The 19,988-nt window shown below is 36.9% G+C and overlaps 1 protein-coding gene across 2 annotated transcripts in view; it reads right to left on the bottom strand.

Moving 5' to 3' along the window:
- Mctp2 (multiple C2 and transmembrane domain containing 2) overlaps positions 1-19,988 on the bottom strand; it is a 235,108-nt gene that overhangs the window by 70,694 nt on the left and 144,426 nt on the right. For both annotated transcript variants that reach the window (XM_008852341.3, XM_017802990.2), the window contains 3 exons: positions 4,204-4,305; positions 2,767-2,841; positions 573-692 (listed from right to left, as the gene is read on the bottom strand). In XM_008852341.3, coding sequence (XP_008850563.1) covers positions 573-692; positions 2,767-2,841; positions 4,204-4,305 — 297 coding nt within the window. The remainder of the gene's footprint in view (positions 1-572; positions 693-2,766; positions 2,842-4,203; positions 4,306-19,988) is intronic.

Genomic DNA, 19,988 nt, shown 5'->3' with positions numbered 1-19,988 from the left:
TGCACCTCTTTGATTTTATGGTTTTATTATGCTCATGAGAATGGGCCAGTGTTATGAGAAAACGAGTGTATCTCATATATACAAGTAATTCTCCATAATGGTGTTGAGTCCAGTTGTAATGTGCAGTGATCAGCGTCCCAAGTGGTTTGATATGGATTGATATTTTTAATATTAAGTTTTGTGAATGATTTACTGAAAAACTAAATCAGAGCTACTGAGTTATAATTTAGTCATGTTATTTCCATCTGCCACATCTGAAGTACTACAAACAGCCAGTGGCATAGAGTAAGATAAATACAGTGAAAAGACTATATAAATATGCCACAATAACAGTTGCAGAGACATAATACATGTTACAGCAAATAAAGAAGATCCATAGAACACTGGTTCTTTTAAGCTCACCAAGAAATGATAGATGAATAGGACTTGAATAATTTAAAGGATTTTCATCAATAAATTTTACCTCAGAACAGTCTTAAAATACAACTCCTACATAAACCACTATGTCATAATATAGTTTTAAAAAATGAATGAATACAAAAAATAATTGGATCGTTTAAAAACAAACTTACCACAAATGCTATTGTACTTCTTAACGTGGACTCCCATTGGAAGCAGCTTTTCAGAAACTGTACTGTGCTCCATATTGCCACAGTGAGTCTTTTCACCCGGTCTACATCTCTTGATAAGATCTGATAAAACATAATGGAAAACAAGGAACTAGATTTACATGCTCTAAATTTTCTCTTTTGATCAGCTGGCCTAATTGTTTCTTTACATTATGTAGAGCCAATTAAAAAAATAATGAAACACAAATGAATAAAAGTAACAAAAAGAAAAAGTTCTGATACTTCTAAAACTGCATCAAAATATTGTCATTCACAGAGAACAATGTATGTTATAGCTCATTTGGTGAAAAATAGCCTGTTTCAACACTGTACAGTACAAAACTCAGCCGGTGACAGCTATAGCAACCAGCTATTTGGTGTGGGCCAGGACGTAGGTATGAGCACATGGTGTGGGCAAGCGTGTGTGTGTGTGTGTGTGTGTGTGCACTCTAGATTCAATCTCGAGAGAGAGAGAGAGAGAGAGAGAGAGAGAGAGAGAGAAAGAGATTGATTTTGGCCTGCACATGAGTGTGTGTGCACAGAGGGGAATAGAAATATATACAGGTGTGTGTGTGTGTGTGTGTGTGTGTGTGTGTGTGTGTGTGTGTGTGTGTGTGTAAGGAGAAATAAATAGGTAGAGCAAGAAAGAAGAAAATTAAGAAAGAATGAGAATGAGAGTAGGTAATATTTAGAGTGAAGCAGCTGGATAGATTAACAGTAGAATATACAATTCTTATGGCTCATCTATTTCCAAAGCATGTCACAACGAATAAAGAAGTGCATTTCTGGGAGGGTTTTCGGCTTCTCTGTCCCACGTCCTGCTTTCTCCCACTTCCTAGCTGTGTAATCTTGGGAATATTTATCAACTTTTCTCACAAAATAGGTTTGGTATTAGTTTTCACTTTACAAGTAGTTGTTGAGAATTAAAGACTTTAGAAAATATCTGTAATATAGTGTTTTTAAGTATTTGCCTCCTAAATAAAAATTTCACTTTGTGAACATTTGGGAAGACCAAGTGATGAGGGGCATATGGGCAGGGTCTTGATGTACCCTGGGATTTCGGCCCCAAATTATTTTTCTGTTCTCAGAGCCCAAAGTCACCCTAATGGACAAGCTGTTTTGCAAAGGAAATGCCTCTTCTTCTAGTGGGAGTCACATTATTTTGATTTATGTGCAAAGCTGCTGCCCTATCTACCTTGTCTTAGGTTTTAACTTTCAAGAAAATTGAGCAAAAGGCAATAATAATAATAATGAAGACAACTTCTCATTATGAATATTATGCTCAATGTTCTGGCAGACTGAAATAAAACATTTGGATATTTTCCTTTAAAAGACTACTAAGTCCCTTCCCCAGAGCCCAGAAGTTCACAGGAAACAAGAGGAAGATAAGATGCCTTTATATTTAACTGCTTTGTGTCATACACAGCTGTTCACCAGAGGAAGCACTGGAAGTAATAAACACTTTGAAAGGTGGACACTTTGTTCTTTGTTACACAACTGAGGAGCAGCAAGGGTACTGACTGAAATCCTGGTACCTAAAGAGAACAGGGAGGGACTCAGAAACAAAAAACATCAAGGTCATGATATTTCTAAAAAATGTGAAGATTCCCCTTCCCAGATCTCTACTTGTTGAACTGATGAGAGAGGAATTCAGGATGATGGGCAAAAGGAAAGATAGCTGATTCAATATGGAATAAAATGCCAACTTAGCTCAAATTTAGATAATGCACAATTGGTAAAAGCAGCCATAGATGACTCTGAGGCCAGAGCCTCCTCAAAACCCCTCCTGGGCAAACTCCCTCAGCAGGCAGGGCACCTGCCTATTTTGAAGGGTAGAGAGCAATACATTGCAGATGAAGATGGGAAGTCCAAAAAATGCAGGATCTCTGGCCCATACCAGGTGTTTAGAGAATGGCTTGGCATACTGCTGGCTCACACTCTCTCCTTCATCCCAGGGATATGTTTTCAGTCTCTGTCACTGACCGGCCTGAAGCCCCGTTTTGAGAGGGAAGACATGAGAAGCAAATGGAAATATGGGGAGTCCAGAAGGGAAATGTGTGGAAGAGGAGAGAAGTGAGGAAGAAGTCAATCATGGCCAAAAGGACTTGGGTTCTGTTGCTGAATATACTCACAAGGCCAGCTGATGGGTGCCACTTACCTTTTTGGACAGTTTGCGACTATCTTCCACAAAGCGCTTTTCTCTGGGACTAAAGGTCCTGATACTTGCTTTGACCTAGAAAAGCACAGTTGTCACCATCCTCCTCCTCAGTAGCTAGAGAGACCATAGAAGCTGAGTCCTTCTGACTCATAGGTCATGGGAGGGGCCCCATGAGTAAGAGAGCCCCTGAGTAAGTAAGGCTGGGCCTGGGACAGTCTTACCCGCACTCGGCTAATTCTACAGAGGCCTCTTAAACAGGGACAGAGATAAATACATTCTCATGCTAATCAAAATGATCAAATTTTTTTCATCATTTTGGTAGATGTTATCAGTTAAAATTTCCACATAGAATCTATTATTTTTCTACAACTTGGAAAAAAAGGGTGGCTAAGCCATTTTCCAGAGAATAAACTGATTCCCAGAGGAATTTATTGACTTGTTCAAACAACCAGAGGGAAAAATCTCAAAAAATGAAACACACATTCATCTCCACTGGATCAGGATGATGACTGAAAGAAAAATCCTTAATCAACATCTTTTAAATTAAGACTGTGCTCTTTTCCTTTGAACTCAGATTTTACTGGAGTAGAATAGTCCTGTGTGACCTCTATACAAGTACTTGCCAGAAGAAAGCAGAAGATGGGGGCTGCCCTTTCTCCCGCAAACTTCGGAGGATTTATTTGAAGGGCAAAGGAAGAAAATGCAGAAAATACTTCTGAGATCCATGGCTGTACCCAGATGTCTAGCACTACTCAGAATTTGAGAATCTACAGATATAATTCCTATGACTATATTCTGCACTAGAGACTACATAACTTGCATATCAGATTATATAGATATTATCTTATACTATAGATTGTATTTACTGTATAAATTGTATAGAATATAATTTCTGCTTTTATAATGTATTGGTTATATTTATATATTATGTATTCATGCAATCTATAGACAATACTTTTTCCTTTATTTTTAATTTTTTTTCTCTTCACATTTAGATAAATTCAACCCCATCAATTCTGCTGGCTTATCCACTTGAAGCCTGGGATATTCAGCATAGATTTTATAACTCAGGTTTAATCACTGCTATGTGGGCTGGAGAGATGGCTCAGCAGTTAAGAGCACTGGCTGCTCTTGCAGAGGACCTGGGTTCAATTCCCCATACCCACATGGCAGCTAACAACTGTCTGTAACACCAGTTCCAGGGTAATCTGACACCCTTTTCTGACCTCAGCGGCTACTGCAAGACATAGGTTCACTTATATACATGCAGGCAATACATTAATACTCATAAAATAAAATAAAAATATTTTAAATTACTTTTCCCATACTCTACAGTTCCAACCCTGAAAACTTTTATATTAATTTGAGTCTCCACAGACTGAACACCATTTGTTTTAGGTGTTGAAAAGAAAGCAGGTGCCTCCCAAGGACACTTACCGGATTGTATATGAGGTCCAGCTCTAGGTAAATAACTCCTTTAAAAGCTTGTTCTAAGTCTTTATTCTTCAATACATAACAATTTGGTTGTCCATCTCTAATCTGTTAGGAGCAAAAGATAAAGTACATATTTTTGCCAATGTTCTACGTGTTTTAAATGGACTAGCTAAGCCTAACACTGCCAAAGTTGATGATGTATTTAATTATTTTATGCTTTTGTAAAAACTTTTGTATTTTACAACTTTATTTTGTGACTGAAAAGAGGATTTGATAATTTATTTGTATTAGTTTATAGATCTGTCTCTCACTACTACATGATTATCCATGAAACAAATATTAAACAATATTAAATACACCATAAATCAACTTTTAAATCTAGAGTTCAATCATAACTTATAGGAAGATAAAGTAACATTTATTAATTCAAACTTGTGTGTTGATAAAAAAAATGGTGCAAAAAATGATGGGACTATATGGAGTTTTTGCTTCCAAATTCCTGGAAGTCAAACTTCTCGGTGTACTCAAAAGTGAATACTCCTCAAACTTCCTAGTCAATATTCCCTGAAGACTTTCAAGGTTCTGGGGGAAAAAAAGACACAGTAGGAAAATGTCTCCATCAGAAGAGACTAAGGAGATATGATGGCAAAATGCTATATGGTACTGTGAAATGTATCCTAGATTACAAAATATAGTAATCCTGAAAGAGCTAATGAAATCAGGTGAAGTTTACTTATTTGCAATGTAGGATAGTTATGTAGCTTTCAGTGCCAACAAATGTGCCATGGCAATGGAAGGTGCTAACATGGGAAGAAACTAGCTGAAAGATATCAGAATTCTTTTCCTTCACAATTTTTCTAAATTATAAAAAACACTCCCAAAGAAGAGCATTAAAGTATCTTAAGAAAGTGTACAAAAGGAACTGAATTTTGTAGCCATCAGTATTCACTAACCCCCAAACAATGCAAATTAATTAAATAAAAAACCTAGCTGAAGTTGAGGTCAAAAACCAAAATCTTTTAAAATATATGAAGTACCTGCAAATCCTAAATATAACTAAGTCCCTCTGACCTCCTCCTTCACCCAGCATGGCATAGCTGTTCCACTTAGTATGCTGCCTACAGACCCCAGCACACAAGACATCTAAGCAAAGTATCTCCCATTCCACTTCAGAAAGTCTTTGACTCCCGTGAAAAGCATGCTATTTAACTAGAATTACTCATTTACTCTTCAGAGTTGATATCAGCCATGCTTTTAGTACACAGAGCAGGGGTGTATGTATTGATTAAACTTCTGGCTTTCATGAAGCAAGCACTCAACTCTAAAAGGGCCTCAGCACAAACATTTTATTTGTGATTGTAATGCTGGATAATACAAATAACTTAGGAAAGTGGAAGGCATGGAATTTGAGCCATATTTTAAATGACTATTGCTGTCACTACAATCATTCACACAAGTGTTCTTATAAACAGTGGTGGAAATGAGTTGAATAAGTCATGGGGGTGGGGGGGCAGCAACTCCACTTTACTAGGGAGAGGTCATCTTCCTTCCCAAAGCACCCCACCTCTCAGAATGAATAGCTTTTATACAGAGAGATGGCTTTCCTGGTCAGTGACTGAGAGGAAGGTGGTGCCCCATAAAGTCCCGGCTTCCTTCCTCAAGGTGTCCAAACAGGATTCGCAGCTTCCGCTCTGGTACAGAATCTCACTTAATAAATTGTGGGTGTTAAAGTTGAAAGACATAAATACAGAAACAGCATGTCCATTTGCCAAACTGAATTTCTTCCAACTTCGTTTTGTTTCAACCTGCAGTTATTGTATTGTTATCTTAAAATTTCCATGATTTCTTAAGGGCTGGGGAAGGTCAACAGGAGAACAAGAGGCAACCATATAAAATGAAATATTTTATAGCAGAAGGAGATTTTTTTTTAATTTGGTAAATGATCATTTCCTGTTACTCAGTATTCCTATCATTGTGTCAGCAAAACTCAGAATCCACCTAGAACATTAAAGGCATCATCAAAGCTGGAGATACAATTAAAACTATTAATGCTTAGTACTTTAATAGCAAATTAGCTTAAAATAAAAATTGTAAAAGCTTGGAAATTTAAAAAAGGAAACCCAAAGACCATTTGAACTTGCACAATCATCACAATTCTTACCCCTGAACAAAAATTGTAAAGGAATTTGGGACATGACCTTCTTAATTTTTTATTGAATATTTATAATCACAAAAATATCCTTAAAACATATTTAATTTTTTGGTGAGAATGGTGCATGAAGTTTGCACCTTTGCTTTGTGCAAAATGATTTTGTGATTTGTTGATATTAGTCTATATGTCTCTTTTTTACTGCAAATTTATTATTCAAAATGAAAATAAACTAAAATGTTTTTAAACATGCAGTGTCACATTAAATACTGAAATAGTAACAAAAGAGACTTCTTGAAAATATTTTCAATTTCTATTATGTAATTTAACTGCCAACACATGCATATAGGATAAAAAGTTATGATGAAATGTTGCTGTTTGATTTTCCCAAACTCCTATATGAGAGCATTGCAGGAAAGCCAACAAGCATGTCCTACATCTAGGCTCTATTTAGGATTTATACTTAGAGTTCTGAAGATTATTTTTAACACTTTACATTTTAAATCTTTTACTAAATTTGAAATTTAAAACATATCAAAAGAACATTTAGAGATGAGTATCTACATGCATTTTATCACTGGTTATGAGTCAGATGAAACTTAAGTAAAATTTAAGATTCCTGTCATCAAAGGCAAAAAGAAGCAACAGTTTTTAGGGTTTTATTTTTCCATTTTTTATTGGATTTTTGTGAATTTCATACAATATATTATGATCACATTTAGACCCCCTCTCTACCTCCACCCCTCTTAGAGTACTACTACCCTGCCAGGTTTCACGTACTTTGTGATAGAGAGTCAAGTTTATGTCCTCAAATATCAGAAGACTAGCTCCCATAGTATCAGAAGACACTACAAGCTGCCAAGGGAGAAAGCCAATCAATGAACCCATCTAGCTGTAAAGTCTATGAACCACAACAATGATCAACCCAGCAAATAATGTCTACTGATGCAGTAGTGGCACTTTTATCTTGGGGGTAATCAATAGCAGCCTAATTGGTCTTAAAGCCTATTTAATGGGAGGGAAACCATGTGTGGTACTGTAACCACAGCCAAATACACATGGCTAGACAGATAGATCCTAGAGAAAATCTTATTTTCCTTACATCCACAGACCAGTGTAATTTCTTACTGCTTTCTAATACATATCCTTATATTTATAGAAAAGTGTAAGTCTCATAACTTGTCAAAGAAGCTTCTTTTGGAACAAGTGGAGACAATTTCAAAGTCCCACAACTAGTCAAACACAGAGAATAAGTGTGTATGGATGACCAGCCCAAAGTGACACATCTACAGTGCAACCTCTACACCTAAGGCTCAGGGAACACAGCATAACAGGGGACAGAGAGAATATTAATGCATTTCTCAACCCTCACCAGAAAAGCTTCCTCATGCAACAGGTGGTGATTAACACAGAATGTCACAACTGGCCAAAATGTAGAGAATAAGAAAGTGCAGAGTGTGTGTCCCTAGATGGGACTCTTATAGTAAGCCCCTGCCATCCAAAGCTCAGGAATCCTTGTAGAAAAGAGGGCAGAAATATTTTAAGTGAGAGGTGGTAGATAACCACAAGGGAAAGGCTTTCCAAAGAGCTGGGCAGTTACTCATACGATCTTACAGCAATAGTAACAGTATACAGAAGACCTGTGTAAGGTCAAGCCAGAGAAAATACCAGCATTAAAGTTGGGAAAGTGAGAAAGATGCCCCAACATTAGCTGAGGAACTATTGTTGACCAATAACTACTGGGAGAGGGGAGTTGGTTTTCTTTAAGGGTGTAGTGCCAGATCCGTTAACCAGGCTCCAGTGGATGGTTACACACAGAACAGTTTCCCTAGGTTCATTTGGAGAGTATTTCTGGGCTAATACCCAGGAAGATTTCATTTCAGTCATGGTAAGGAAAACAGTACGAGATGACAATTTAAAGCATGTCCATGGAGGCAGTTCCACATAGTTATAATCTAATGAGGAATAGTACTTTTCATAATTAGAAATAGTGCTTCCATAATTAGGAATGGTGCCTTTTCTAATTATTATGAATACCATATTCCATAATTCAGAACACTTCATTCTATAATTAGGAATACTACCTTCAATAATGAGGAATAGTACCTTCCATGATTAGAAAAATTGATATTTCTATCTACCTTGGATTATTTTCATCACACTATGAAATATAAATCTTTCATCTGGAGCATAGGAAAAGTTAACTCCAGCACAAATTATCCAAAGATTTATAAAGTATAGTTTGTCCTTTTCTGAGTAATGATTTGGGGTTTGAAACCAAAGGAAAAGGTACTGAGAAGCTTTCTGTTCTAAGACTGGCCTGTCAGCAGTTAGTCAAGGAAGAAGGAGAAGATCACAGGGTCTACCCATTACTTCTGAACTTTCGACTATGCATAGATCTGAGAGAGAGGACTCACTGCCTTTAATTGCGTGACCTCTGCTGAGCCCATCAGGCTCCAATAAATAGGTCAAAACCCAAGGTCTCAACAGAGCATATTGGTTAATCTTGATGGGTCACAAACAGAAGAAACAGACTTGAATGTGAGAGAGATTTGTGGGGAGGGGAGAGTGGTAGACAGGAGTAGTAAAGAAGTGGGAATAGTTGATACGCAAAGCATACATATAGGAAATTGTAAAAAAAAATAATAATTTGATTACCAGGTTTAAAAAAAATAAAAAAATTTAAGTGGAACCACAATTGTCTCTAAACTATTTAAATTTTTCTACATAAATAAATATTATACCTGCTTATCCTTAAGCCTAGTAAGTAGGTAAAGCTTTTTAAAAGTGACCAATAAAATGTTTTCCTCAAAGAAATGCTATATTCATTATTTTATTAAACTTTAACCAGCATGCAACACAAATTGGAGTAAGAGAACACAGAGAAAAAATTTCCTTTGAATGTTTTTAAGTAAATAATCATCTTTATTATGGCTTTCTATAAAACTCTTTGATGTGCTGCACTACCAAAGTTAATCAAGATCAATATGAAGGAATAAAACCACTGGTGGGCTTAAGAAGGAAAGACATGCATTTAAGATCAAAATCCAAAGTTAAAAAGCCATATTGATTACTTCATGGCTTGACCTTCAAACTAGGAACTGCAGAACATGTAGATCTAGACCAGCATCACTGTATCAGATATTCTTCTTTACACATGACACCCTTCTCCCCGCAGCCCCCCCCCACAAAAAAAACCAAAAAACTGGCCACAAGATGGTACGGCAGCTGGACCCAGCTGATGTACATGCAAAGGGACTCTCCAATAAAATATGACAAGGACAGAAACATGGCTTAGCCAGAGGATAATTAATGCACTTTATCTAATAGCACTTCACATTCTTCATGCCTCTTAGAAACAGGCCTGGGTCCAATGACATAAGTTAGGAACAGCAAGACAGATTAAGATGTTCGCTAGACCATGCTTAGCTCTGCACAGAGCAACCTACCAGTGAGAAGATGCTGCACAGAACTTAGCCTTTGGCCCTCCTCATCACACCTCACTTCTTCGCAAGGCAATCCATCCAGCTGTGTCAGAAGCCAAACCAAGCTCTGGGCTTGAGAAATGACACAAAACCTTGGTGTGCTAAAGACCTCTCATTAGCCACATTTTCTAAAATATGTTATTTCTACTAAAGCTATATAGCATAATTCTAAAAGTTAAACAAAAAATAAGTAAAATATAACATTACTAGTTTTGGATAAAGACCTGTAATTTATAATGTAAATTGTTATTTGATTCTCATAAAAATAGATGAGGTAGCACATGGGACTCTAGAGACAGATGAATTTGGGTTCATATTTTGATTCTGCTTCAAGCTGCTGGACAACTTTGCAAAAGTTGTCTAATCCCTCTAGAGAGAAATAATGTCTAGCTAGTTTAAAAAAAAAAAACCAGAGGGAACCATATTAGAGGGAGAATTTATATAGTTGGTATGTATATAAATTACATATATATATACACAAATATATATATTATATATATATATATATATGTACTAGGGATTTAAATTAGGCCTCATACATCCTAGACAAGTGCTCTCCCAGGAGCTAAATCTCCAGCCCTCTTTTTCCTTTATATTTGACACAGGTTGTCACTAAGTTGCCTAACCTGGCCTTAAACTCATTCTGTGACCTAGGGAGGTCTTGAACACTTTCTTCCTGCTTCAGCATCCAGAACAGCTGGGATTAGAGGATTGCCTTAACTCACTACCTTAACTCATATTTTTTAACTGCTTTTCTTTAAATGTAAATATGAATAGGAAATATGCTACACAATCATTAACTGTCCTACACGATTCTGAATAGCTCTTCAGTTTGAATGTGATCAGTCATGTTATCATTCATTAAAATAATCCTCCCTGTTTAACAACTGTAGATTGTGATAAATTTACTGTCCTATAGCTTTGTACATCATTGCTGCATTTCTAAAGCTGAATCCCTGTGGTAGAATTGCTGAGTCATGGAAATAGGCTATTTTTAAGGTTTAGGCAAGTTTTTTCAGGTCGGTTTCCTGAAATTCTATACTGATTTAAATTCCCAGCTTCAGTGAAGAAGTCTAATTTTCCTGCAATTTCATCAACCCCAGGTATTAAAAAGCTAAAGTTTAAGAATAAATGGAACTCAGCGTCTAATATACTTTAAAAAAATAACAAATGAGACTACTTTGTAAAACCAGACCGACTTAGATACAATTATTGTCTCTGGCATTCTGCCTCTGTGCGGCTATGGGTAATTACTGCATCTCTCTGAGCCCCAGCTGCCTTTTCAAAATAGATACCTAGATTAGAAATGTACAAGGCACATGTACATGATATCTTTATTTTTATACAAGTCACACTACTGTCAACAATATACCCCTTTTCTCCAGGTGATAACGAAAAATCTTTACACTGTTTGTTAATCAGGTTGCTTAAAACTAATCTGATCATTTAAATTGATACAGCAACGTAAAGGAAGATGGGGAGAGCTCACTGTATGCAAGGGACTGCTTTATATTTGCCAATTCAGTAATCCTTGCAATATATCTCTAATACACATATATCATCACCTTCATTTCAGCAATGAGGAACTGCAGACAAGGAGGTCAAACAACTTTTAAAACTCCAAGATCCAAGTTAAATAAGAAGCTGCAGCACCAACCCCTGATCTCCCAACTTGTTCTACATTCTGAACCACCAAGGCATTAGTTAGACAAGCCATAGCTATTCTTGTGCTACGAGGATTTCTTCTTTGAATTAATCTTCTGCTAGGTTGGCTTGCCTTAGACTCATTGGTTAAGGAAAATCCATACTTGCAACACACATTTTTTCTCAAGCTCTAGGTATTTTTCTTTTAATCAGTCCATTCTTTGTCTTTTAATTTACTAATGATAATTGGTGTTTTGTCACAGGACCTGACATTGTAGGGATTTTTCTCTTGCTCCTTCCTTTACATTTGCTTATATTGGACGTTACCTTGATTTTCCCAGTTTCCCCTTTTTGTTAAACAACTTTCATTCTTTTTCAGTTTCACATATATAGTGCCTTCTGATTACAGAAGCCCCAATCCTTTCTTATTCCCCTGCCACCTTATTGTCCCCCTCCCTACATTCAAGTGAAAACTTTAAGATCCACTGAATTGAATCAGGATCATCAGTTTGATCACAGGTTTGGAGCAATTGGAGCATGGTAGGTTCCTCAGTGGGTACCCAGCTGAAGACAATGACTACCCTTTGCTCAAAATTCATCAGTAGCCATGGAGGGGAAGGACCTTAAGGGTCTCTCCTTGACCCATAATCAACAGGTATCATCTTGCACAGCCCCACTGAAGGTAGCTGCAGTTGCTGAGAGGTCATGACTGGATTGACTGCGCCACATGAAGAAGACAATATTTCACTGCTTTTCTCCCTGTTTTCTGGCTCTTACACTTTTTTTGCCCTATCTTCGACAATTTCTCCCAGCCTTAATGGGGATGGTTTAAATGATCTGTTTCAGGCCGAGCATTCAGCCATCTTGGCACCTGAGCAGCCAGCATCTCTGCATTCACCAGATTTCACGGCAAGGAGAAGCTTCTCTGAGTACAGGTGGGAGAAGCATTGTCTATGTGTATAAAAAAATAGACTTTTAGAAGTCAGCTTGGAGCCATGTGAATTTAGGGCCTAAGAACTCCTCCGCCATGGGACAGTTACTGAGTTTATAGCACCAGGCAGGAATTGTGAAGCAGACCTCAAATGCAACTAGTGCAGTCAGCACTGTGACAGTCATGACACTATTTCACGAGTGGGTATATTTTGCCAGGCAGATGATCTTGTAGCTCACAGGGTTGACATCTGGGTAAGACAGCTGGTGTGCCGTCTCCTCTAGCATACTGTATAGTACTTTCTGGAACAAGAAAGCTAGTTGCAGAGCAGAAGCTTCCAGATCAGTTCAGCTTTGTAGCTCTATTTCTTGCAATTAAGGCATGTGGAGTCTTCAGCAATAAGGTCTGATCAGTTAGCTCTGGTGCTCAGTCAAGAGAAATGGCAAGAACCAGTATTATTTTAAGTGTTTGATGCTTAATTCATCTTGAAATTGTTATTGTGTTTAGTGGCCACTAGTCTCCCTCCTGCCTAAGCAGGATTTTCTCAGAACATCTTATGTCTTTTATCCTCTCCTCAGTGACTTCATGCTTCAAGTTTATAATATATTAAATGATCTCAAACTAGTGCTCAAGTCCTTTAGCAAGTTCTAGAATTAATTCACGCAGATCTTAGGCATTGTTTTGTTTTCTGTTATAGGCTTTTGGTGTTTTGGAAAATTTTATGTTTTCATCATGAATGCAGCTTTGACCTTTTTTGCTTAATATGTATCTCACTGACCTTTTATATTTTTACTTATTAACTACTGAAGTTTCAGATATCTGAGATTATAAGATAATATAGACAGATAATATTCTTTCTTGACCAATATGTACATATCTGTTTTCATATTATTTTGCATTGGCTGAATCTGTTATAAAAAGCTTTATTTTCAACTGTTATTTTGTAAACTTAATATTGCTAAGTTCTCTGAACAATCCTATAGAGAAGGCTCCATTATTACCTTCATGTAAATTTTTTACATTTTATATTTATTTTTATTGTATGCATATGAGTGCCAGTGCCCATGTAGGTCAGAAGAGGGCATCATCAGGTTTTCCTAGAACTGGAGTAATAAACAGTTGTTAGCCACCATGTGGGTGCTGGGGGAATGGGAACTGAACCTGGGTCCTCCGCAAGAGCAGCCAGTACTCTTAACTACTGAGCCATCTCTCCAGCCCCTTACCTTCTTTTTAAAGATGAAGAAATAGAAGGAATATTGCTGACAGTTTGGCAATGGCTCAGGGAAGGCACTGGACCTCATATTAAAGAAGCATTTCTTAGTTACTACTGTAGTTTAGATATAAAGTGTTTCTACAAAAGGCTCATGAGATAAGGGGCTTAGTTTCCAGCTGCTGGCCCTATTTGGGGAAGTCCTGGGAACTTTAGAAGGCAGAACCAGGCTGGAAGAGATAGATAACTAGGGCCATCTTACCAATGGCTGCCTCTGCCTTTGCCTATGTCCTCTCTCTCCCAACTTCTCCCCTTTTACCTCTCTCTGTTCCTCTCTTTCTCCTTCCTGTCTATAGTGAGATAAAGATCTTCCATCACACACTTTTGCACCCATGATGTTCTTTCAAAAGCACATGGGACCAAATGACTATGAACTGAAACATGTAAACCCATGAGTCAAAATACATCTCTATCTATCTATCTATCTATCTATCTATCTATCTATCTATCTATCTATCTTTCTATAATCTATCGCTCTTTCTATCATCTTTCTATCATCTATCTTTCTCATTTATTTGTTTGTTTGTTTACTTATTTACTTGTTTATTTATTTGGCAGGTATTTTGCTCACAGAGACAAAAAGGTAGTTTATATCATTGCTAACTTATTGGACTACATTATACATTATTAGGAATGACAGAGTAGAATTTTACTAAGTCCCTGTTTATACATCTAGTGATTTGGGAGAATGTTCCATCTTTAATACATCAATGTTATAAATTACATAGTAGGCTTCCTAATGTGATGAGCTATCTTGATACACTAGAAGAGGTATATAATTCCCTCTTTCATTAAATCCATGGCTTGATATTAGTTATTCTTGTCACAATAAATTCTCCAATTTTCATGGTTTCAATGCATTTAAATAATATCAAAATCATTTGTCTCTTTAAGTTTTGGGGAAAACAAATTCTTCATAAAACAATTTATATGTGTTATTTTCTTACTGGGGAAAGAAGAGGCTGCAGGAAAAAAAGAGTAGGATAATTTGAAAACTTTTCTAAACTTTCAGTAGCTAATAATTTTTCACTATATACCATGTTCAACATCTGATATCCAAGTTCCTTTAATTATATTTTTAAAACTAATTTTCTTTGCTTTTTTTCACACATTCACTGCTCCAAGTGTGGAGCTATCTTATATTCACAGTTCATTTGGAGTGAGTTAACATCTTCATGACATTCGGGCTCTTCTGATTATTTCTACAGTAGTCTTTTTCTTGTCTCCATCCCCTCACTGACATTCAATACTGGGCCTCACAATTACAACCATCCTCTGTGTTTTTAGTCCTTGTTTCATTGGTATTTTTGGAGGGAGGAAAAGGACAGGGTACTAATGCTTGGAGTTACCATATCTACTGTACCACTTTTTTCATTTCTTCTTCTATTTGTTTATTATTTTGTGTTTTGTTTCTTTTTATTCCCCAGTTCTGGTGACTGACTCATAGCCCTGTTCGTGCTAGGCAAGTGCTGTATCACTGAGCTATATCACCAAATCTATGTTTTGTTTTTACTTTATCAATTATTTTCTAAGTCTTATTTATTTTAGTTTCCTTTGTTAAGATGTTCAATTGATTTTCCACCTTTATGTTTAATTATAAAACCATTTGAGGTAAAAATTTTCTCTGAACAATACTTCTGGCTCTTTTCCATAGTTTTATATATAGTGTTTAATTGGCAAGTTCTAAGCAGTCTCTAACTGTAGTTTTGGTATCCACATTGACTAGTGAGGATCATTTTTCTTTCTGAACCAGATACTTGATATTTCTATATTGTTTGCTAACATATCAAAAGGAGATTTCGGGACTGTGGCCATAGTACAAGTTCTGCCTTCCTGGACTCCACTGACGTATTCTGCTCTCATGTCATCCGCATTTGAACATCTTAAGTGGATATTCAAATAAAATGTGTTCTGGTTTGGAGTATGTTTACAAATACATTATCTCGCACTGACATTTTATGGTCCAAAGTTTGAGAATTACAGCTTTAACATGCCTAAAATTCATCAGATAATTTGCTGATAGATAAAAAGGAAGCTCCAGATACCCCTGTTCAGAAATCTAGGCTACAGAGCAGCATGGAGTGTTCTCACTATTGATGAACATTTCCTGACATGTGGAACTGCATAGATCTGAGTCTTCAAGGGTGAGCATGGCTTTACTTTTATCCTGTTTATTTGGGGTTTCCATGTTTATTTTGGTTTCATTTTTCAGTGCTGAAGATTGAAACAAGAGCACTGTACATAGCCATCATTCATCACTGACCTTCATCCCCAACCCATGCTTTTGTCATAGTTTAATGCTGGATAGATAATATGAACACTTTTGTAATTAGCATTTTCAAGTTTTCTTATATTTTATATATGAAAGAATATCTTACTGATAATATAGCCCTTTTTTAACTTCTAACGTAACCATTATGTAACATGTTTCTGACATTTATTTTACATTCCTATGCTATAATTTTCTGCTTTGTATTTTATGATTTAGATGTTTCAAAGCAGAATCAGTTCAGATTTTATTTGACTCAATGTAAAAGGTTTTTCCATTTCATAGAAAACTTTAACATATTCTACATCTACCATTCTGTGTGATGTGCTCAGTGTCATAATGAACACCTTCTTGTCAGAGACATTAGGAAAACCCTACCATGCCCTCTCTCTCTCTCTCTCTCTCTCTCTCTCTCTCTCTCTCTCCCTCCCTCCCTCCCTCTCAACTGCCCTCACACAATACCATGCACACTATATACTGTATATGGCTCATGACAATCCCATCATGATAAAGGTGTCCTGTCCTAGGTTGCAGAGCTAATAGAAAAGTTTGCCTTATTATATCTTTATTTCAATGGACATATTAGACTGGGTATAATAGATTAAGAGTTCAATGTTTGTGTTAAAAGCTGACCACTCTCACTCTGCATCAGGATGTAAGTCTTGTGTTTCTTAAATAACCTCCCAAATTACTCATATTCATCTCTCTCTCTCTCTCTCTCTCTCTCTCTCTCTCTCTCTCTCTCCTTCTCATTTATACTCTACTCCAAGTGGGTTCACATGAACCAAATCTATAATCTAAACCCAAATCTTGGAAACATACCACTTCCAATTTTTTAAAATTTACATAAATCTGTTATATAAATTTCACTATTATTTACTTTAGTGACCAAAATTGTACCCATAATCTAAAAATTTTTTAAAAACTATGATTGCATGAGTCTCTTACCATATGCAAACCCATTATATGCAAACTGCATCAATAAATACTTAATTGGGAATGCAAATAAAGATTTGTATGGCATTTATTTGGTGCAAGCTATTGAAGAATATTTGTCCCATAATACTAGCTAGGTGATGCGGTTGCTGGCATGCTACTCACAGCACACATGTGGTGCCCAAATCATTGGGGCTCCATAAGGCAGTGTGAAGCCCATGTTTCTGATCACAGAATCCTTCGTCCTTGCAGGTCTGGCTTGCACAGATGAGGCAAATTTGTTTCAAACTTCACCTCACTGAGCTAACTGTGTATGGGTTTTGTTATCAGGAAATAAAAGTACACCTTTATTATTTCACAGATTGAGTCACTCAGTCCATTCATAGTCTCTTACTTTGGCTCATTAGATGACACTTACAGAGCAGCTAAATGTCTAAAGAAGAAAGACTGAGCTAGGGAAGAATCTGGCCAGGTTTTCAAAAGTTAGGTGTGCTCAACTGAAGATAGAAATAGGAAATAAACCTTATTAGGAGACAGTATCTATGGCATATAATGTTTTAAAACTCTGAAAGGTGCTCTGCTGTCTGGTGCATTTACTGTGCTACTTATTAGAAGATCAGACAGAAATATGAAAACAGGCATGTATTAGAAATCTTCAGATTATATTTTATTCTAACAATAATTTTGAAAGGATCTTAATCATACTTGGTTCAAGAACTTTGAATATCTATAGAATCAGCTTTATTAACTGCTATATTTTCTCAGTAACTAAAGACAGATAAAGTAAATGAAAGGATATTTCCTTGACCTCAATTTTAATTCTGATATATTAACATATATATGTCTTATACAATTCACCAGACCAATATATAGTCATTTTAATATATGGATCTTAAAATGACCCACTAGTCGGCTAATACTTTCTCCTGATTTAATAATGCTATAGTGAATTTACACAGGTTCTTTATTCAACAGGCCTAAATGCACTTAACACATTAACATTTTGAGTAAAATGAAAAGTTAAAGTACAATATACTTTAGACTTGGGCATTTTAACATGCACTTTCCATTACCTCCCAAGGGGTGTTTCAAACTCTGGATTATGACTAGAGGAAAGAAAACTCATTGGCACAAAGCTATTCCCATTCTTAGAAATACAAGTTGGTTGCAAATTAAACATTATTTGTTTTTAAATGAATAAAAAAGTGCCTTCCATTTTTGTGGTACTGGGCATTGAAACCAGGGCCTTACCCACATTAGGAAAGTACTCCACAACTGAGCTCTATCCCAAGCCCTCTTTTTATTTTTTTGAGGTTGAGTCAGCATCTTGCTAAGTTGCCCAGGCTAGCCCTGACTCACTCTATATCCAGACAGGCCTTGCACTTGTAGTCCTTCTGCCTTCTAAGTATCTAGGATTATGGGCCTATACTACCAGGCCAAGCTAAAATAATGTATTGCTAAATAGAGTTTTTAATCCTATGGAGACAGTAGTAAAATACTAATAACTCTTTTCTAATTCCTTCACATACTGAGAAAAAGCAGAAATTAGTCCTTTTTCTAAGGCAAATGCAATATGAATTTTGAGCATTTTCTTTGATGATTAATTCTAAAAGATGTAGCAAATTCTTCTAGAATTTTCTTCATACTGCAGTCAAAATGTACTTTATGGCTAGCTGCATTCCTAGGTCAAAAGCTACCCTGGCTCCCTGCTAACAGTCAAACCTAAGCCCCCTCCACCCTCCATGAGTTGTTCTCCCTTCTTGTTTGGCCAGTGTTTGCTCTGAGCTCCACCCACCACACCAGGCCCCTCCTTGTCCCCAGGCCTTTCCTTCCACATCTGGTTCTGCTTTGCCCCCACTTGGGAGGGACTCCATTATTCAGTTCCTATCAACATGGTACTCTTTCCTGTCCCAGGTCAAACTCCTTATTTCCTAAAGTCTTCTCAGACTTTAGTCTACCCTTCACAGTATTCCTTTGTTCCTTTCCTGTGCCTTTTATTATTTTAATCTTCTGTGCTCACCACACAGATTATCCTCTGAGAATACCTGCATCTCTCCAACTGTCACTTCAGCCAGCCAGAGCATAGGAGCTTTTCTGTGCCTCAGTTTCCTAATTTGTAGACTGCCATAATAATAAAAATGCACCATTAAGTTATTAGCAATGTAATGATTTAGCATAGTAAAAACACAGCGCTTGCCAGTTAGGCATTACTCAAGAGATATATACTAAAGAAAAAGCCTAGATATAAGTAGCCAGATCTTGAACATACCCTCCAAAGTATAATTCAGTGTTATTTGAGACTAGAGTGATAAATGAAATAATTATTGGCTTATAATTTTCTAGCTATCATGAGGGTTATGGCACTAGAAAAAATTCCCATTTACAGTCTACATTCTACTTGGGGAATTAATTTGAAGAGGGCATGTTACAGGTGAACCAACCAATGTCAAGAAGACAATGAGGTACTCTAAGATTTATCAGTGAAGGTATTAGAAATTAATCGGACTCAAACCAGCACCACAGGACAGCAACAACTTACTCAATGTACAAGCTAGAATCCTCTCCTTGTTGTTTCTGAGAGAATTACAGCCTAGGACTGGCTGACTTTACACAGAAGATCCTCTTAGACAGCGACTCACTTTTGGATGTACCACATGCTATTTATATTAGAAACAAAACAAATCAGGCATTCTCTGGTTTGAGAAATCTGTGGTTCCCCAACCCTCACCAAGGAGATGTTAAAATCCTCCATGGGCTTCGTCATTCGGAGTCCAGAAGGGTTCACACCTGCTCCACCACATTCCTGTGACCTTTCCTAGTCCCTGTTCCCCTCTAGTTCCCTCATTCCATCTATACTGACTGCTGAGCCTTTCTGGAACCTGACAGGTAAGTCCTGCCTCACAGAGCCTTTAACATGAATATGTCCTGCCTGAAAGCTTCCCCAGTACTCACTTAGCTTGTTCCCTTGCCTCTTCAAATTCTCACCAAATGTCCTCTTTGCTGTGAGTCCCTTACTGTACAGCCTTGAAGAACTGAGCTCCTCTTCTCTATAGTCTTAGTGTCTCCATGGTGAGTTTCTACCACATAGCATCAGGTAGTGCTTT

Source organism: Nannospalax galili, unplaced genomic scaffold (assembly GCF_000622305.1).
Source record: "Nannospalax galili isolate Female #2095 unplaced genomic scaffold, S.galili_v1.0 scaffold63, whole genome shotgun sequence".
Classification (NCBI taxonomy): domain Eukaryota; kingdom Metazoa; phylum Chordata; class Mammalia; order Rodentia; family Spalacidae; genus Nannospalax; species Nannospalax galili.
The sequence above is the reverse complement of the archived record's forward strand: the minus strand, read 5'-3'. Positions and strand labels throughout refer to the sequence as shown.